The following is a 22,176-nucleotide window of genomic DNA, read 5'->3' as shown; positions in this document are numbered from 1 at the left end:
ATATGTACTTTGTAGTTACTTTCTTGTGTTGTAATATGGAATCTCCCTTATTACGTCACAACTAAAATGGCAGCGTCCTGTGTTTCCAAATTTACTCCAGGAAGAAAAGCATCAAATTTGGCTTATTTGGTAAGTATGGTTTACAAGTTATTGTTATTCAGGCAAAAATGGTTAATTATTTAGTTTAATTATGCAGGTCTGTCTCTTAAATTAGTAATATTGTTACTATTTATCATGTCCTTGAAAACTAATTATGAGAAAAGTGGGAGGGGTAAACTATATTTATGAGAAAAGTGGGAGGGGTAAAGTAGACTGAAGCAAATTTTTGCAAGGCAATGACAATGACAAAAATTTCCCCATTACCATCCTCACCCTTAAGATTCTCCCCAAGCCAATTCTCTCCTACATAGATCTATACCCATAGGTGTTTGGCGCGTTGATTGGTCACTGATTGGTATATACTCGAACCCCACGATACCGGTGACTCCACGGTACCGGTATATTCACAAATCTCGCGATATTTTTGTCAACACCACCTACCGAGTGTTTATATTGGCATGCTCCCAGTAATATTGGCTATTTCTAAGTTTTTAAACATTTTCATGAGTTTCTGAAGGAAATATTTCACATATCCTACCTTATTTTTATTTTACTATCCTATTTTTCCATTGCATAAATTAGTCTCTCTACAAAACACATGTTTTTCCAAGAAAATAAAAAATGACAGGTGTTGACGTCATTCAACCTCCATTACATGTCACTTGACCTTTTGACATCATTTTTGGCGGGAAAAAATTAATCTATGGAAAGCCATTAGAGTCAGTGTACCCGGAGTCGTACACTTTTTTAAGGAAAAATAAGAAAATTATCTTATAGTTAAAAATTCTTCTTATAATTGATATTATTTTGAAAATTACATCCTTTGCCCATAAAAACTGATGACCGAAACGTTTCTATCTTAAGTAGGTCATACTTCTAGGCGCACTTGATTTTAAGCAACAGGTATGGGCCAAATATGATAAATAGTGGACTCGGATCCGCACACAAGGCCATTTTTATAATGAAAGGTTATTGTACATCTTAAGCATGTTTTATAAATTATTTAACATCTCTAAGTCCAGATAAGTTATATTGTTTTGCAAATTTTCAGGAGTTCAAATAAATTTAAAGCACATTCTTACTACAGTATACAAACATTTATTTCCAAGCATAGTAGCACACAGGAAACATGTAACAGCAATTGAAATATACTTTTTTACCACTTGTAGATAGTAAACACAGACATAAAACATTATTATTGAAGGTTTTTTCATCTGTTTAGTTATGACTTGTTCGATTAAGAGTTTGTTATCATTTTAAACAAAAGAATCAAGGTGAAATGACTTGATGTTTGGTTATTGGGAGAAGTTAAATCATGTGCATATATTTCATAACTAACAGCAAATTTGCCAAAACAAAATCATACATTTATTTTCAAATATATATTTTATAAATATCTTAACATTGAAATAGAAATTAGCATGGTTTAATTGCTGAAAAAGATGTTTTTATGTGTGACCTACACAGCCATGTACATGTATTTACATTTTCGTCTGCACTGTCTAGGGAGAGGCTGGGGTGCAAGATCCCAGATTATGTCATATCCTGTTGAAAACATGCCAGTTCAGTGAAACACAAATGAAAACTAAATAAATTCATTTGATTTTTTTAAGAAAAAATGAAAATTGGAAAGTGTGCGGGACCGGGTCCTGTGCGGAACCGGGTACACTGACTCTAGTGCATATAAAATAGTTTATGAAAATTAAAAAGTCAGTTTCATTCAGTCTTTTAAGGGAGCCTGTGTAAAGTGCCATATTGATATTTTATCTTCATCATATAGAAATAAAATTGATTCAATGATACGAAAGGACCAGACAATCACAACAACACTAAAATTAAGTGAGGGGGATTTTTGAATCCAGCCACATTGTATAATATACACCTGTCATTGGGAGTAAAAGATTCTAAAACAGAGATCCCTTGGGAGTCATAAAAGATGAACAGTAAATTATTGAAACACACGTTTTTATGTTGTTTTAAAGCGTTTTTTTCAGATATGAATACAAGAATGCTAAAATGATATATTTGCTATTAAAACTGCAATGGCTTTCCATAAAAATAACATTTTTTACCAGTGTACCGGTAGCATGAAGTCTGTTTCACTAAGTCATACAAAATGGTCCACCATTGTTTACATTCGCAATGAGCGAGAATTTCAGAGTAACAGAACTCTGTAATGTAATTTAAAGAGGATTAAATGTTAATGAAGTTGTTTATTACTTCTTTTTTTCAAGTCAATAATTTTTTATATGAAAAACACCTTGTATAAAATATGTACACCGGTATCGTGGAGACCCGGGCTACAGAGCAACAGATAAGGTGCATATCTATGATTTACGCAATTAATTTTATAATATACGCAATCGATATTTTAAGAATGCGTATCAAAAATCATTAAAAAAAATAAAATACGCAATTGTCTTAAAAACTTGTGCGTATTGTCATTTTCATCACCGCAAAATTAATCTGTCATACACTCGTAGTTTTGGACAAATTATATCGATATGCATAATATCCCAATATTCCCGAAACAATGCCAACTTAAATCAACGGTCTCCGGTCTTCGACGGTCCCCGGTCTCCAAGACCGACTAAGCATGAGACCGTCGATTTGTCTACTCAGGTTGATGGTCTTTACAGACCGGCAGAGACCGTTGATTTTGCGAAGACCGTCAATAAGTAGGTCCCAGCTATATCAATAGACGCTTTGGAAAGCAATATGGCGTCGTACAAAAGGGAAAATGATGTGAAACAAAACAGTCGCAAATAATCAAAAATCAGTCAGAAAACGAACTTGTTAAAAATATTATGAAATATAACATGAGCATTTTATATAAAAAATAAAACAAATGTGAAAAGTTCAAGTAAATTGTTAATCCTATTTTCTTTTTAAAACAGTTAAGATATCTAAATTTAATTTTATTGATATTGAAACCATAAAATTCATATCTTCATAATTGAATACCCAATTGATCTTGAAATCATAGGGTATCGAGTTTTGGAATACCCAATTAAATGGAGCCAATACCCAATTCCAAAGGAAATGATGGAGTAATACCCAATTCACTTTTAAAGCTTATCTGTTGCTCTGGGTATATATTTTTTAATTGTTTTTTATTTGATTTTCTTTTAAATATACACGTGTAGTCTATAGCCGGGCAAGCCAAAGCTTCGTATTAAGATGAGTGCTGAAAAATGAGCGGCGAGTTGCATACCTTTACTAAATATATATGTATCAATTTTTTATTTTTTGTGGGAAATGAAGGTAATTGAATTAAAAGCATAAACCAAATATTAAAACATGTTTCAAATGAAAAATACTGTATTTTACATGATTTGAGAGGTAGGAGGGCTGTAGAGTGGGGGTGCGGGGCGGGGGTAGTGACCAATCAACGTGCCGAACACCTATGGATCTACCTACTCTCACCAAAGGGACCTGGCACAGTGTTGGGATAGTGTAAAAATGTAATTCTAGAAAAAAAAACACTTTATATAATATGAAAAAGGCAAATCCTCAAAGCGAGCTCGATTTTATTTTACCGTAAGATATTTTTTTGAAAAATAATCGTTCATCCCCCTTTCTATTATGGTTCCTATATAAGTGCGCAGGACACCAGTCTAGGCTTCCGTTTTCAATCAGAGTACATCGGCTTTTATCGTTATCTTGTAATTCGAAAAGTTGCGATGTGTCCAATTAGGTACTTCGGACGAAAGTTTTCAAAACCATCACTTAGCAGGTACTTGCGTTACCGTAAAGCTCGCTATAATATATATAAACTTTTTTTTGCCATTTTAGGTTCTGAAAAGAGATGTTCACCAAACAATTTCCAAAAAGGTTAGTGTGATATTATTGGTCAGGATGGTAAAAAATGGTATTTTTTCTTACATTAAACCCTCTTTTGGGTTAAAGAGGCTTTCAGGTATGTGAACAGTGATTTCATCTTTGGGTGTATGCTGCTTTGAAAAATAAAATTAAAAAAAACTGAATACAAAAAATTAACAAACCTATTAAAATATTCCACAAAAAGCCATATACACTATAAGTTACATTTAATAGGCATGAATAGTTAAGGTGTTTGAGGGAATTTTTAAGACTGAGTTTTCAACAGTTTTATTGTTGTGAAAAATATACTTATTTGGTTATGCCAACAGATGTACTTTAACTTACATAATTGTAGAGTGTGACAGAGCAGGTGTCAAAGCCAGATGGTAAACATGCTGTGACATTAGTACCAGGGGACGGTGTCGGCCCAGAAATCATGGCCAGTATGCAGGAAGTTTTCAAAACTGCAGGGGCTCCTGTGGAATTTGAAGAATACTTTCTGAGGTAGAAAATCATCTCTGACTTCCTGCATCGATTTCTATGTTTGTTATCATTTTGTTATGCTCGACAAGTGGCGTGTCCGTGGTTGAGGTCGTTGACTTTAAACCACTAACCTGTCACTGCTGTAGGTTTCTGCATGTGAGAAAGCTAACTTATTGAATGTTGGTGGCTCTACTCATGATGTGATTTGTGCCTGAAATAATGTTTAATATTCGGTTATGGTCAGGTGTGAGAGTTGTAATTGTAAGTGTTTAGCTCACCTGTAAAAAAAAAACAGTTCAAATATTAAGAAATTGTTTTAAAAAAACTTTGCATGAAATACATATATTGGCAAAATTAAGATAAAGAAAATGAAGAAACTGTTTAAAATTAGTAACATTTCATTTGTGAATGAATCATAGATACTGAATGTAAAAATGGACTACTTTTATTGATGTGCATGATTGTATTAAAAAAATATTATGTCATTGGTGTAAACTGTTTTTAGAGATATTTGATTTTTATTGATTAAAGACAAAGATATTTTCTTATAGTCACATGCTGGTTGCAGAAGCACCTGCTTTATTTGCAATGAAAATTTTATTTTATTATGTTATTAGCGAGGTGCATTCCTCACAAAGTGCTAGTTATGAGACAGTATTGGAATCATTTAAACGGAATGGAGTAGGGCTCAAAGGTATCATATCGTCACCACATACATTCAAAGGAACAGAGCTACAAACTCTTAATATGAAAATTAGGTAAGCCTTAACTTGCCTAATAAAAATTAAAATTTCTGGTCGCAAAGTAGATTATTTTAGATTTTTATTTTCACCGGGACATAAATCATCTATGGGACATCTCTGGGACAAATAACTTATTTCCGGGACAATCCCGGTCGTTCAGGACGTTATGGCATGTATGGGTAAGGCTATACTGGTGATGGTAATGTCCTGAAATGTCCACCAGTACAAAGTCAAACCAGCATACGGTACTATCTGGCCAGATTCTATACTGTTTACTGCATAATATATTTTTTTTTCATAAAGAAACCCCTTGCAATAACAAATGGACTGTTCCAAATTCAAATTCAATCAATTGAAGATATTATGTAATTTAAACATAAGCTCTAGAAATTGATGCCTCTAGACAGTGCTTTTTAGGGCTATTTTTGGGTTGAAATTTGCCCCCTTTCCTCATTTCAAAAGATATACATTTTGACTATTTTTTCTGTTTGTAAATTGTCCCTTGTTTTCCCTCTTATGTAATTTTCCCCTCAGTATAGCCAGCCACCATTCCCTTAAAGTGAAAAACACAGTGAGATATTAAAGTTATAATCTTATCTAGATAGAAGCATTATTGCAGAATCTGAAGTCAATGCAATAATAGGCAATGCTCAAGCAATTATTCTTGTATGTCTTTTTAAATTAATAAAAAATGTGTATTTAAAAATCTAACAATTATAGTAAATTACATGTATATGTCTAAGTACAAAAAAATTCTATAATTTATTCTCTATTTAGATAAAGCTAACTGACATCACCTTTTCTCTGTATGTAAGGTCTTCTTTCGATTTTTTCAGGAGAGATCTAGATCTATATGCTAATGTTGTATTAGTAAAAAGTTTACCAGGGTACCAAACAAGACACAATAACCTTGACTTTGTTATCATAAGAGAGCAAACTGAAGGTGAATACAGTGCATTGGAGCATGAGGTATGGAAAATAATTTGTATGCCCCTAGATTGATAAAATGGGAGGTGTACAGTTTTTAGCTCGACTATTCGCAGAATAATTGAGCTAATGCAGTCACCCATTTGTCGGCGGTGGCGGCGGCGTCCCTGTGATTAAGTTTTTGTATGTAAGCTGGTATCTCCATAACTACTGAAGGGAATGGATTGAAACTTCACACACTTGTTCTCTGTGATTATCTAAGATGATTGGCACAAGTCCCATAACTCTGATTTGCTTTTTGTCATAATTATGCCCCTTTTTCGACTTAGAAATTCTTGGTTAAGTTTTTGTATGTAAGCTGGTATCTCCATAACTACTGAAGGGAATGGATTGAAACTTCACACACTTGTTCTCTATGATTATCTAAGATGATTGGCACAAGTCCCATAATTCTGATTTGCTTTTTTTTTCATAATTATGCCCCTTTTTCGACTTAGAAATTCTTGGTTAAGTTTTTGTATGTAAGCTGGTATCTCCATAACTACTGAAGGGAATGGATTGAAACTTCACACACTTGTTCTCTGTGATTATCTAAGATGATTGGCACAAGTCCCATAACTCTGATTTGCTTTTTTACATAATTATGCCCCTTTTTCGACTTAAAAATTCTTGGTAAAATTTTTGCATGTAAGCTGGTATCTCCATAACTACTGAAGGGAATGGATTGAAACTTCACACACTTGTTCTCTGTGATTATCTAAGATGATTGGCACAAGTCCCATAACTCTGATTTGCTTTTTTAAATAATTATGCCCCTTTTTCGACTTAGAAATTCTTGGTTAAGTTTTTGCGTGTAAGCTGGTATCTCCATAACTACTGAAGGGAATGGATTGAAACTTCACACACTTGGTCTCTGTGATTATCTTAGATGATTGGCACAAGTCCCATAATTCTGATTTGCTTTTTTGCATAATTATGCCCCTTTTTTGACTTAGAAATTCTTGGTTAAGTTTGTGCGTGTAAGCTGGTATCTCCATAACTACTGAAGGGAATGGATTGAAACTTCACACTCTTGTTGTCTGTGATTATCTAAGATGATTGGCACAAGTCCCATAACTCTGATTTACTTTTTCGCATAATTATGTCCCTTTTTCGATTCATAAATTCTTGGTTAAGTTTTTGTGTGTAAGCTTGTATCTCCATAACTACTGAAGGGAATGTAATGAAACTTGAAGGGTTTGTACCTTTTCGGACAATTTTATGTATTCATATAGGTAAGCATTATTATACTCAATGAAACACCCTTGTGACAAATTTTCGAATAGTCGAGTGTTACTGTCCTCCGACAGTTCTTGTTTTTTTGCCTGTCTGTCATAAGACTGTATCCTCGGCCATATCTCGGTAGTTGTTTCACCTAAAGTCAGCAGCCTTCACAGTGGCACTGCTCCTTGAAAACTTGAGTTCTGCCCACCAAACACATTTAATGGGCATGTGGATCACCTCTTATAATATCCAGGCCCAGTGTTCAATTTTTTTTATAGGGATCACTTCTCCGTCGTCTGTCTGTCCGTCCGTCCGTCACAAAACTTGTCCGGACTACTCCTCATAAACTACTGGTGCAATTTCATCCAAACTTTACAGGAATGATCAGTACCAAGTCTAGTTGTGCATATTGTCAGCATTTTCCGGTTCAATGATTTTTGTGCCCCCACATTAGTGGCGTCCATTCACTTTTGTGTCGCACGTAACTCAAAAAGTATTTGATCTAGAGTCATGAAACTTTACAGGAATGTTGATCAGCATGTGTAGTTGTGCACCTGGGCATTTTCGTCTGGATATTTTTAGTATTTTCAAAGTTATTGCCCTTGACTTAGTAAAATTTTGCAATTTTCAACTTGTGTCGCATGTAACTCAAAAAGTTTTTGACCTAGAGTCATGAAACTTTACAGGAATGTTGATCAGCATGTGTAGTTGTGCACCTTGGTATTTTCATGTGGATATTTTTAGTATTTTCAGAGTTATTGCCCTTGACTTAGTAAAATTTTGCAATTTTCAACTTGTGTCGCACGTAACTCAAAAAGAATTTGACCTAGAGTCATGAAACTTTACAGGAATGTTGATCAGCATGTGTAGTTGTGCACCTGGGTATTTTCGTCTGGATATTTTAAGTATTTTCAGAGTTATTGCCCTTGACTTAGTAAAATTTTGCAATTTTCAACTTGTGTCGCACGTAACTCGAAAAGAATTTGACCTAGAGTCATGAAACTTTACAGGAATGTTGATCAGCATGTGTAGTTGTGCACCTGGGTATTTTCGTGTGGATATTTTTAGTATTTTCAGAGTTATTGCCCTTGACTTAGTAAAATTTGGCAATTTTCAACAATTGTGTCGCACGTAACTCAAAAAGTGTTTGACCTAGAGTCATGTAACTTTACAGAAATATTGATCAGCATGTGCAGTTGTGCACCAGGTATTTACATCTGGATTTATTTAGTATTTTTAGAGTTATTGCCCTTCACTTAGAAAATTTTTGCAATTTTCAACTTGGATTTGACATAGTCATTAAACCTTATGGGCAGGTTGCTCGGCATATTTTAGATTTGCACTTGGGGTTTCGCTTGTGGATTTATCAAATATTTGTAGAGTTATTTCCCTTGACTTAGTAAAAAGATTGACAGAACAGTGGCGCGGTGGGGGCACCCGTGTCCTATGGACACATTTCTAGTTGTCAGAGTCATGGCCCTTTAATAATTTTTAATTTTAAAGTTTGTCCGCACTACTTCTCTTATACCACTAATGTAATTTCAATGAAACTTTACAGGATTGATCTGTAGCTCAAGTCCTTGGGCATATTGCACGGGTTTTCCGGTTGAATGATTTTTGGCCGAGTTATGACCCTTTGATAAAAAGGTTTCTTTTTCTGTGTGTTGCCAGATACACAAAAGCTTGTCCGGACTACTCCTCATAAACTACTGGTGCAATTTCATCCAAACTTTACAGGAATGATCAGTACCAAGTCTAGTTGTGCATATTGTCAGCATTTTCCGGTTCAATGATTTTTGTTTGAGTTATGGCCCTTTAATAATTTTTATTTTTAAAGTTTGTCCGGACTACTTCTCTTATACCACTAATGCAATTTCAATGAAACTTTACAGGATTGATCTGTAGCTCAAGTCCTTGCGCATATTGCACGGGTTTTCCGGTTGAATGATTTTTGGCCGAGTTATGGCCCTTTGATAAAAAGGTGTTTTTTTCTGTGTGTTGCCAGATACGCAAAAGCTTGTCGGGACTACTTCTCATAAACTACTGGTGCAATTTTATCCAAACTTTACAGGAATGATCAGTACCATGTCTAGTTGTGCACTGTTCGTCTGTCTGTTCGTCTGTCACAAAATTTGTCCCAACATGAAATTGGCCATCATGAGGCGACACATGTGATTACTGATCGCTCTTGTTTCATTGTTAATATTGATCTTTTTTTTGCTAACTTAAAATGGTACATATTCAAAATGTAAACAATTGCTGATTTGCAAAGAAACAAACTTATTTTGGGATAAAATCAATTACAAAACAAATACAAAAATAATCAGATCAAAATAAGGATCAATTTTAGGATCAAGATCAATATTTGGATCAACTGTAAAATACCCATATCTTGCAAAAATAACAATAAATTTATTCAAAAATTTCAAACACAGTTTTATCATGTTAATATGAAATATTTAATCAATGAGGATTAAGAAATAACATCGGCCTGAGAGGTGTATATCGGCTATTTAACACCGGTTTGGAGTTTTGATGCGTAGGAATTGACCACGAAGGCCGTAGGCCTGAGTGGTTAATTTTGTCGCATCAAAACGACAAAACCGGTGTTAAATAGCCGATATACACCTCTCCGGCCAATGTTATTTCGATTCTAACACGATAAAATAAGGAAAATCACTAATGTTATTTTTCAAGCGGAAATAACTTCCGGCGCCGATTTTCGTATAAGCTGTTCGATTTTCGCACCCTACTGTTGCGAAGATATAGAAATTATCAAACAAAAGAAATAATAAGAAAAAAACGTTATTTTATCAAGTTTTCAACAACAAAAACTTACGTCGTATTGTGTTTACATCAGTGCCCCATTTATCAATCTTGTATGTATGAAATAACGTCAGCTTGTTTATGAATGAGTTGTTTACTTAGAATGACGTCATTACGCTGCTTACGGATTGGCGCCGTTTTGTCAAAATATTTATTAACTGATATGGATCTAATATGAGGCGTTAGTGTATGTGATATATTATTTCGGTATTGTATGAAAAGAAAACATTATACGAACTGAAAATATAAATAAAAATGCTTTTTATTGTTGCTTTAAAATGCTTTGTAAACTATACAATCGAGGGTAAAAACATAATAGCGCATATACAAGTAGTCCCTAACCGGTGTTTATTGGCAGTTTAACACCAGTTTTTTTCCTTCTTTGTCTAAAGTGACAAAATCACGTGAGTGTTAGAATAAACAATAGAGAATATTTGAGTTTTTAGATTTGATCCTGATCCTGAAAACTTTGTGAACATGGGGCCAGATGATAACTGAAACACATTTTCAACAAAGAATTACATGTATATTGTAAATTCACTGTAAATTATTGAAAATAAATATCAAGATTTTCAGTCGATCTCTGAAATGTAACTATTTACAATGAATTATTTTCTGATATTTTAACTGTGAAATAATCAACATATATTTTCACTGTAACCAATCTGTAGTTGAATGCAGAAGAAAGAATATAATATTACATGTCTGGAAATTTTTGCAGAAATACACTCTTTTGCAATAAATATGTGCCTGATTGATGGAAGCATATTAACAATGCATTAGGTAATGCTGCAAAATCACTGTTAAAAAGCATGAAATAAATTGAACTTTTGTTTTGTGTGAAAGATCCATATGTATTACACGCACATTTATATTCTCAAACTCAAGTTATATGTTGGAACTTATTCTTATGGGGGTGTGGTTAAGTTCAAACCACTAGCCCCTCACAGCTGTGGGTTCAAATCCCAACAAGGAGTTTGGATTCTTTCATGTGAGGAAGCTATCCAGCTAGCTTACAGAAAGTGGGTGGTTCTACTCAGGTGCCCGTTTGTGCCTGAAATAATACACGGAGGTGCATCTGAGGTCTTCCTCTACCAATAAAGCTGGAACGTCGCCATATGACCTATACTGTGTTGGTGTGACATAAAACCCAATTAAACTAAACAAACAAACTAGTTCTTATAGGCAATATTGTTTCTTTTTAGCTCACCTGTCACTTTGTGACAGGGTGAGCTTGTGTGATCGCTTTTCGTCCGGCCGGCCGTAAACTTTTACTTTAAATGACATCTCCTCATAAACCACTCATAAAGCCCTGGGGTCAAAATTGTCCCCACCCCAGGGGGTCATTGATTTTCCCTATATGCATACAGTAAAAACTTTAAAATCTTCTTTTAAAGAACCCAAAGACCTAGAGCTAAGATATTTAGCATGAAACATCTTCTAATAAGTGTCTACCAAGTTTGTTCAAATAAAAGCCCTGGAGTCAAAATTGGCCCCGCCCCAGGGGGTCATTGATTTTCCCTATATGCATATAGTGAAAACTTTAAAAAATCTTCTTTTAAAGAACTCAAAGAGCTAGAGCTAAGATATTTAGCATGAAACATGTTCTTATGGGTGTCTACCAAGTTTGTTCAAATAAAAGCCATGGGGTCAAAATTGGCCCCGTCCAGGGGGTCATTGATTTTCCTTATATGTGTATTGCAAAAACTTAAAAAATCTTCTTTGAAAAAACCCAAATAGCTAGAGTTTAGATATTAAGCATGAAACATCTTCTAGTGAGTGTCTACAAAGTTTGTTCAAATAAAAGCCCTGGGGTCAAAATTGGCCCGGCCCGGGGGTCATTGATTTTCCTTATATGTGTATAGCAAAAACTTAAAAATCTTCTTTGAAAAAACCCAAATAGCTAGAGTTTAGATATTAAGCATGAAACATCTTCTAGTAAGTGTCTACAAAGTTTGTTCAAATAAAAGCTGTGGGGTCAAAACTGGCCCCGCCCCAGGAGTGTCATTGTTTTTAACTATATGTGTATAGTAAAAACTTTAAAAATCTTCTTTTAAAAAACCCAATGAGCTAGAGCTTAGATGTTTAGCATGAAACATCTTCTTAAGGGTGTCTACCAAGTTTGTTCAAATTAAAGCCCTTGGGTCAAAATTGGCCCTGCTGGGGGGGGGGGGGAGAGTCATTGTTTTTCATTATTATGTGTGTAGTAAAAACTTAACATCATGAAACATCTTCTTATGGATGTCTTCCAAATTGGTTCAAATGAAAGACCTAGGGTTTAAACTGGCCCGCTCCGGGGGCCTATATACATGTGAGCGACTTCAGGGCCATCATGGCACTCTTGTTTAAGTATTTAAGGATTTATGGTATGAAAACATATAATAATATTAATTATAAGATTTGTACCGTTTGTACATTTCAGAGTGTTCCAGGAGTTGTAGAATCTCTAAAGATAATTACTCGTGCTAAGTCTAAAAGAATAGCCAAATTTGCATTTGATTATGCCCTCAGACACGACAGGAAGAAGGTCACAGCTGTGCATAAAGCAAACATCATGTAAGCTAGCTAATTTGTGGATTTTCACAAATATATACAAGATTATTTCAAGACATTCTGTTTCTGAATGGCAGTACATTACATTACAATTTCCTTTTATTGCTTTATAGGCCTCAAGCACAACGCAAAACATATTTTACAAGATATACAAATTCTTTCAAGCATTAAAGATTTAGTCTATGTGATTAGTATGACTTTTAGTGCAGAGGTGTCTGTTCTTATTTGTGTGATTCTTGAATTGAAATGTTTGATGTTGTAGGAAACTTGCTGATGGTTTATTCCTAAAGTCTTGTGAAGAAGTGGCACAGTATTATCCTTCTATAAAGTTTGATACTATGATTATAGACAACTGTTGTATGCAGGTAGGTTTCTTTTTATTTACTTTTATAATTATAACTATATTTCTTTGAGCAATTTATAAAGACTTCATGAAACATATTTTATCACATAACATTGGTGCCCTTCACTGCGGTGGGTTTGAATTCCTAAAGGGACTACAGATTTTTCCATGTGAGGAAGCTTTCTAGCTAGCTTACGGAACATCAGTGGTTCTACTCAGGTGCCCATTCGTGCCTGAAATAATGTATGCAAAGGCACCTAAGGTCTTTGTTTACCAGTAAAGCTGGAATGTTGCCATATGACCTATACTGTGTCGATGTAACATAAATGAAAATCAAAATCTACATCAAATTACATTGTGTCACTTGTTTTCAGTGTAATATATTATCAAGTACTTCTTCATATTGCATTTGGCCTTCACTGCTTTGGGTTTAAATTAACGGACTGGGTTCTTCATTGCGAAGAAATTGTCCAACAAGAAGATGAAAGCTCAATGGTTCCATTTTGGTGCCTTTTTCAACCTTAGATATGGCTGAGAGGAGGTTGGGAGTCCTTCTACCATCAGTAGAGCTGAAAAGCAATATAAACTGCCATATGACCATTACAGTGTCTGTTTGACCTGCAGGGCTTTAACCCAACAACAACAAAAGGCTACACCAATATAAGTGTAGTGTCTCTTGTATGTGGCTTAAAGATCTGACAAATTTTGATGTTGTTTGGGGGAAAATGAATGCATTTATACATGCATAATCGTAAACAGCAATTTCTTTGAGACATCTGTAAAAAGGTTTATATATTTCATCAAATTCAAAATAGTGAATGTTTTCAGTAATACAGATAATCATTTCATGCTAAAAAGATTTTATATAGAGATAAGTTTAGTATATATTTAAAGCAATTTAAATTATTTGTTTTATTTTATGATAATGATTGATTTATGTTTCAGTTAGTATCAAATCCCCATCAGTTTGATGTTATGGTTATGCCCAACTTGTATGGTAACATTATAGATAACCTGGCAGCTGGTCTTGTAGGTGGAGCGGGAGTCGTGCCCGGAGAAAGCTATAGTGACGATACTGCAATATTTGAACAGGTTTTAACTTGTGTCCCATTTTTTTTCACTGCCTTAAAGATCCTGTAACTCATTTTTTTCATGGTTTCAATTTTTATGCCCCCGCCATGTAATTGCCGGGGCATATAGTGTTACCCTGTTCCGTCATTCCGTCCTTTCACTCTGTCATCATCAGTTTCCGTTCATTATCTTAAGAACGGTTGCACACATTCAACTCAAATTTGACATATGGATATGTCATGAGAAAATACAGGTCAAGTTCGAATTTGGTCATGGTTCGATGATTTTTGGCAGAGTAATGCCCCTTTTACTTTGAAAATAATATGAAATTTTCAGTTTCCGTTCATTATCTCCCCAACAGTACAACACATTCAACTCAAACTTGACATATGGATATGTCATGAGAAAATACAGGTCAAGTTCGAATTTGGTCATGGTTCGATGATTTTTGGCAGAGTTATGCCCCTTTTACTTTGAAAATAATTTGAAATTTTCAGTTTCTGTTCATTATCTCCCCAAAGGTACAACACATTCAACTCAAACTTGACATATGGATGCGTCAAAGGAATGCGCAGGTCAAGTTCAAATTTGGTCATGGTTCAATGATTTTTGGCAGAGTTATGCCCCTTTCACTTTGAAAGTAATATGAAATTTTCAGTTTCCGTTTATCCAATGAAACAACACATTCAACTCAAATTTGACATATGGATATATTTTTGGAATGCCCAGGCCAAGTTCGAATTTGGTCATGGTTCAATGATTTTTGGCAGAGTAATGCCCCTTTTACTTTGAAAATAATATGAAATTTACAGTTTCTGTTCATTATCTACCCAACAGTGTTACCTATTCAACTTAAATTTGACACATGGATTTGTCAAAGGAATGGGCAGGTCAAGTTTGAATTTGGTCATGGTTTGATGATTTTTTGGCAGAGTTATGTCCCTTTCACTTTGAAAATAATATAGATACATCTTAGGAATAAGTAGTTTAAGTTTGAATTTGGTCGTGGTTCAATGATTTTAGACAAACTTATCTTTCCTGAATGTTGGAAAAATTTTGAACTTTCAGTTTTTACTTTTAATACTTTTAGCCATTATTTTGGCTACAAATATGCAATATTCTATTTTTAAAAGGTTCAGACTGCATAATTTCAGTGCCTTGAACATTGTATGAAAATGGTTTGTGTTAACATTGAAAAGTTTTAAGGGCTTTGAACTTAAAATAAAAAATAATTAATGCACCATCTGAAATTTTGGCTGCATGCGGGGGCATCCGTGGCATGATGACACATTTCTAGTTTCAAACATTAATATAATGCTCAAATGAAGATTTTCATTATTTGTAAAGACATTACCAAATTTACGTTTCATATTAATAAAGGGAGGTAATTAGAAATTTATTTTCTATAAAGTCTAAGTCAAATTTTTCAATAAGAAATGAATGCATTATTTTTTAATGATTACATATAATGTGGACAAATATTTGCAGTTCATATTTTACATATTCTATGATGTTTGAAAATTGTTTTAGAAGCATAATTATATACATATAAAATTTCACTTAAGTGTGGTAACAACTCTCCTTTTTAAAATCGACTTGCATACATATTTTAGTATCATTCAGTGAATTACTGAATTCAAAATTTATAGGCTACCTTTTGGTTGATACATATAGTAACATTTAAGGACATGAATGGTGACATGTCCGGGGGGTCCGTACTCTCAGTGCCTGAAAGGGCTGATGGACCCTCATTAAGCCTAGAATACATACATGGTAACAACTTTAATTGCAACATACAGGATCTTTAACAATCATGTGTAGGTACGAGTGACAGGTTGGACATTATTGGGAGATACATGCACATGTACCAGTAGTTGTTAAAGGAGCTTCACTAAGGACAAAAAGCCTAAAATATAAAATTTTAAATTCTTACATAAATCAAGTAATGAACTTAAAATGGAAAAATCGACAAAATATGATGAAGACATATACAAATGTACTAAGAATTGAATTGAAAATATATTATTCTTAGCCCGATTTTGAACGCTTTTCTTTTTGCACAAAAAAAATGATTATTCTATAAAAATGGGGTGAGAGATAGGTCTTAAATTTGCATACAAGTTATTGGTTGTGACCAATATAAAATGGTACAGGAATGTTGGAAAAATATTTCCATTCTGGTCATGTAGAAAAAAAACCTCAGTGGAGTCCCTTTAAGCTTTTTATAATGGAAGATATACTGGTATGGTTTGTTGATAAGAAGTTTGTGAATGTAGGTCAGATTGTGAATATACTTTTTTGGCCCATTATACACGTAACTGGATGACTCAAAAATCTAATTGAAAAAGTTTCTTAGGAAAATACTTAAGACTGCTGTTAAGCATTGACAGTGTTTCGATTTCTTTCATAAAAGTGCACTTAAAATTTTATATCTGAGCTTAGAGCTTGCATCTATTATTAGACATAGTTTCATATTTTATGTATTTGTAGGTTTTCACTCAATTTTTTCCGTATGCTGAAATCTTAGGCAGTCTGGTAAACATTTCTCTAGTCAATCCAAGAAATCTGTATTCAAGTATATTTCATGTATTTCATTGACCAAAGATGAACTAAGATATCTCTCTACTTAATATCTGTATGTACAAAGTTTATATAAATTTTCTAATGATTTTTCAATTTATTTTATATTTTTAGGGAGCCAGACATTCATTTGCAACAGCTGTAGGGAAGAACATAGCTAATCCAACAGCTGTGTTGTTTGCAGGCTGTAATATGTTACGACATTTATGTTTGGACTATCATGCGAAGCTTATTGAAGATGCTGTCCAGAAAGTAGTAAAAGCTGGAAAGGTATTAGTATAAAGCATCTATTGATCAAATTCTTATGTGCATTTTTATTATGCCCCCGCCATGTAATGGCCGGGGCATATAGTGTTACCCTGTTCCGTCATTCCGTCCTTTCGTCATTCTGTCATTCCGTCATCACCAGTTTCCGTTCATTATCTTAAGAACGGTTGCACACATTCAACTCAAATTGGACATATGGATATGTCATGAGAAAAAACAGGTCAAGTTCGAATTTGGTCATGGTTCGATGATTTTTGGCAGAGTTATGCCCCTTTAACTTTGAAAATAATATGAAATTTTCAGTTTCCGTTCATTATCTCCCCAAAGGTACAACACATTCAACTCAAACTTGAATATGGATATGTCATGATAAAATACAGGCCAAGTTCGAATTTGGTCATGGTTCGATGATTTTTGGCAGAGTTATGCCCCTTTCACTTTGAAAATAATATGAAATTTTCAGTTTCCGTTCATTATCTCCCCAACGGTACAACACATTCAACTGAAACTTGACATATGGATATGTCAAAGGAATGTGCAGGTCAAGTTCAAATTTGGTCATGGTTCAATGATTTTTGGCAGAGTTATGCCCCTTTCACTTTGAAAATAATATGAAATTTTCAGTTTCTGTTTATCTCCCCACCGGTACAACACATTCAACTCAAATTTGACATATGGATATGTTTTTGGAATGCCCAGGCCAAGTTCGAATTTGGTCATGGTTCAATGATTTTTGGCAGAGTTATGCACCTTTCACTTTGAAAATAATATGAAATTTTCAGTTTCTGTTTATCTCCCCACCGGTACAACACATTCAACTCAAATTTGACATATGGATATGTTTTTGGAATGCCCAGGCCAAGTTCGAATTTGGTCATGGTTCAATGATTTTTGGCAGAGTAGAGCCCCTTTCACTTTGAAAATAATATGAAATTTGCAGTTTCTGTTCATTATCTACCCAACAGTGTTACATATTCAACTCAAATTTGACATATGGATATGTCAGAGGAATGGGCAGGTCAAGTTGGAATTTGGTCATGGTTCGATGATTTTTTGGCAGAGTTATGTCCCTTTCACTTTGAAAATAATATAGATACATCTTAGGAATAAGCAGTTTAAGTTTGAATTTGGTTGTGGTTCAATGATTTTGGACAAACTTATCTTTCTTGAATGTTGGAAAAATTTTGAACTTTCAGTTTCAGCACTCATACTTTTGTGGAAATGTATGTAGCCAAAATTGGCTACAAATATAAAATATGCTATTTTCAAAAGGTTAAGACTGAATAATTTCAGTGCCTTGAACATTGTATGGAAATGGTTTGTGTTAACATTGAAAAGTTTTAAGGGCTTTGAACTTAAAATGAAAAAAATAATTTGTGCAAACAAATTTGGAACTAAATATTATAACATCTGAAATTTTGGCTGCATGCGGGGGCATCCGTGGCATGATGACACATTTCTAGTCTTTAAATTAGTTTTTTAAAAGAATATCAGACATATCATCCTTACTTTTTCAAGCTTATGCTCTTTCAAAGTTCTGGAAAATATTTTTTGTTAGAGAAAAAAAGGGACTATTCCATGACTGTATGGTTCAGTTCCATATAGCATAAATAAACCAAAAGCCATATTATAGCATAAATAAACCTTTTGGATTTAAAGTGGTGTGGACACTGCCTAGGTCATATGGTGACTTTCCAGCTTTACTAGTGAAACAGGATATAGCAGAAATTCCATAATATGTACTGACTGAATAGTAAACAGTGCAGACTGTGATAAGAGGGAAAGCTGGGGTGCGTTTCACTAACGTACTTGCGTGATCTTAACTAAGAGTTATTAACATAACTTTTTGTGTAAGCAGAACTTAAGTATTTATTTGCGTTTCACTAAACTTTCTTAGCTAGGCATTTGCATAGGTAAAGTTACGCTCACTTACTGCTGGCGTAAATTGCACGCACTGTTTAGTGAACCGCAACTAACGTAAATGTATGTCCAAATTTGTGTAAAAAAATACGCTAAACTTAGGAATATTAGTGAAACGCTCGCCTGATCTTTATCTGCTTTGGTTGCATGAGTAGAATGTGGTGCTGTCAGAATGAAGTTACCGGGATAGCTTTCTCATGCTATTGTTAAGAGGATTTAAACACCCATTTTGGAAAGAGACAAATTTATTTGAAGTAAGCAACATTAGCTACTTAGCCAAAGAGCAACCCTAGAATTTCCCTATCAAGATGTTATTGTTTTATAGTATGTACATTAAGGTGAAGTATTTGTGTTTGCAGGTGAGGACACATGATATGGGAGGATATGCTACCACAGCAGAGTTCACCAACGCTGTAGTCAACTCCTTATAATTAAAGCATGAATCATCTGGTTACAAAAAATCGTATATTACAAGTGCTATAATGTTGAGAGCAAAATAAAAATGAAATATTATAGAAGAGCTGTTTGATGAACCAATGCGATATTCTATAAAGCGGGGGAACAAGCATTTGATATGGTAGGGATATTGATGGAAAAGATCGGACATTATCAATTGAGAAATATGATATTATTTGTATATTTATAAAAGAACTTTTTCACAATATAGAAATAAATACCTGTCACAAGCTATACAATCCTGAGACAGTATGTTTAATAGAAGGCAAAGTACTTACATGTTTCTGATATTCTTTTACGTAAGAAATACAGTGATTTTCTTTGAAGTATTGGTACTTTTTTTTTAGAATATAGGTAAATTAGAGCATCATCTTTAATCATTCAAACCAACTGTGTACATGTTGTAATTGTGTTCAATATTTTATATTTATTAGTACACTGCCTGCTTAGTATCTTTATTGATGAATTTGTATTTTAAAAGGAACCTTAATTGATAAATAAGTATTTTAAAAGGGAATCTTTCTTTATAAATAAGTAATTTAAACAGAACTTTTATTGATATATAATGAGCTTTAAATGGGGAATTCTAGTGATAAATGAGTATATTAATGAACTTTAACGGGAAACCTTTAGTGATAAATGAGTATTTATTATTGAATCCCTGTCACTGTGAATATAGAACTAAACATTTTCATATCAATCAACATGTTCTTACACATTTCATTTTGATGAAAAATTCGTAAGAAAATGTAATTTTAGACCCAATTGTAATGACCATTTTCACTGTTGTTATGTTTAAATAGGAGCATCTTTTTTTTTTTTTTTTTTTTTGGGGGGGGGGGGGGTGTTATTGGCACTTGAATGTGTGAAGGATGATACCAATTTTACCATTTTGTCAACATGTTGCAATAATGTCATATATGCTTTCTTTAGATCTGTGTTTTTGTTAAGCGTTGTTATTTATTTTAGAAATAAAAAAAGTTTTTAGTTACTTCCTTCTACTTTTTATTCACCCCATTTGTAAAACAGTCACATTATAGTTTTCCCCAGGCAGGCGGGTTGGGTGGCGTCAAATTTATGTTTGGAGCATATCTACGCACATACAGGCATTTAACAAAACTTCATAGAAATGTTCACCACTATGAGAAGCTATGTCATGTGCATAAGCCCGGTCTCTAGGTCAAAGGTTAAGGTCACACTTAGAGGCTATTGAAAAACGCTTGTCCGGATGCAAAGAGGGATTTTAATAAAACTTAGCACAAATGTTCACCATTGTGAAGTCGAGTGTAAAAATTCAGGTACATGCGGGCAAGATCACGCATAGAGGTCAAAGTTCAGATGAAAATATGTATTTGGACCATTTGGTTTCCATTAATTGAGGGATTGAAACAAAAATGGTCATTATTATGACTATTGGTGTGAACAATGTAATTTAGGTTAATATATGCAAGGTCAAGGTCACTAAAGATGATAAAAATAAAGAGATTTTGTCCAGAGCATATCTCCTACACACATGGAGAGATTGTAATGAAACTTCACAGGAATGTTCACCACTATGAAAAGCAGTGTCATGTGCTTGAACCAAGTCTCTGGGTCAAAGGTCAAGGTCACACTAAGAGGTCATTGAAAAACCCTTGTCTGGAGCAAACCTACATGCATAGAGGGATTTCAATATAACTTGGCACAAATGTTCACCATTGTGACACGGAGTATCCCAGCAAAATTTAGGTCCCTGCGGTCAAGGTCAAACATAGGGGTCACAGTTCAGGTAAAAATATGAAAATGTGTATTTGGACCATGTAGTCATCATTTATTGAGGGATTGAAACACTAAAGGTCATTATCATGTCTACATGTGTGAAACATGTAATTTAGGTATATGCAAAGTCAATGTTACAAAAGATGAAAAATATAGATAGTTTGTCAAGAGGATATCTCCTACATGCATTGAGCGATTCTAATGAAACTTCATAGTTCACAACTATGAGTAGTAGTGTCATGTGTATAAGTAGGGTCACAGGTCAAGGTCACACTTGGAGGTGATTGAAAAACTCTTGTCAGGAGCAAAACTTCTACATGCATAGAGGTTTACAATATAACTTTGCACAAATATTCACTATAGTAAGGCGGAGTGTCTCGTGCAAAATTCAGGTATCTGCGTCCAAGGTCACGGTCACACATAGGGGTCTAAGTTCAGATAAAAATATGAAAATCAAAGCATTACATAAAAATAAATTGCAAATATTTACTCAAATGTCAACAAGTTATTTTGTCTGGCACTCCATGCGCTTACATCACTGACTACACTGCTCCAGGCTGAATATAAATTATTTATTGTTTTCCCTAATAATCTATTTTCTATAGCATGAGTTTAGTTGAAAGGTCATTCTTTATGATGAAATCACCAAATGAATTATCTATACAACAGCAATTTACGCACACCATGAAATCATTTTTGGGTTGTGGACCACAAAACGCCTTGAAAATCTAAATAAAATGTATATTTGTCTATCCCAGCACATGTACTGAATTTATTATAGGCCGTTTTGAAAAACTCATATTTCAACGTCTAATATTATTATAGACTTTGAAATATGAAGTGTGTGTATGAAATGGCATGGAAATGTCGTGATGAGAAAGCCAAAGTTACTCCCCTTTTACGCTAGAATTACGTTCATCAATTGGTTTTTGGAAGTTTATTTTGTGTCGGTTTAATAAAAAGAACGAAAATAGGTAAATAATTTTACACCTTAGTTATTCAAACTTTATTTAAAAACTTATGCTATAAAAAAGAGGTTTTTAGGTGGAAAATGAATGATTATCT

The 22,176-nt window shown here is 34.0% G+C and overlaps 1 protein-coding gene across 1 annotated transcript; it reads left to right on the top strand.

Annotated features, from left to right (window-relative positions):
- The first annotated feature begins 4 nt into the window (after window positions 1–4).
- LOC132760652 (isocitrate dehydrogenase [NAD] subunit beta, mitochondrial-like) lies at window positions 5–20,344 on the top strand. The gene is made up of 10 exons (XM_060752676.1): window positions 5–129; window positions 3,895–3,933; window positions 4,277–4,425; window positions 5,022–5,162; window positions 5,984–6,116; window positions 12,586–12,719; window positions 12,979–13,081; window positions 14,005–14,151; window positions 16,825–16,980; window positions 19,257–20,344. The coding sequence occupies exons 1-10, from the start codon at window positions 67–69 to the stop codon at window positions 19,326–19,328; spliced, it is 1,137 nt and encodes a 378-aa protein (XP_060608659.1). The 5' UTR covers window positions 5–66; the 3' UTR covers window positions 19,329–20,344.
- Window positions 20,345–22,176: the final 1,832 nt, after the last annotated feature.

The sequence above is a fragment of the Ruditapes philippinarum genome, unplaced genomic scaffold (assembly GCF_026571515.1).
Source record: "Ruditapes philippinarum isolate M1 unplaced genomic scaffold, ASM2657151v2 ctg4748_1_1_1_1, whole genome shotgun sequence".
NCBI classification, from domain to species: Eukaryota; Metazoa; Mollusca; class Bivalvia; order Venerida; family Veneridae; genus Ruditapes; species Ruditapes philippinarum.
The sequence above is the reverse complement of the archived record's forward strand: the minus strand, read 5'-3'. Positions and strand labels throughout refer to the sequence as shown.

Coding starts and splice junctions, on each gene's coding strand:
- LOC132760652 (XM_060752676.1), top strand. CDS start 67: ATGGCAGCGTCCTGTGTTTCCAAATTTACTCCAGGAAGAAAAGCATCA. Junction 130..3,894: donor CATCAAATTTGGCTTATTTG/GTAAGTATGGTT, acceptor TTGCCATTTTAG/GTTCTGAAAAGAGATGTTCA. Junction 6,117..12,585: donor ACAGTGCATTGGAGCATGAG/GTATGGAAAATA, acceptor TGTACATTTCAG/AGTGTTCCAGGAGTTGTAGA.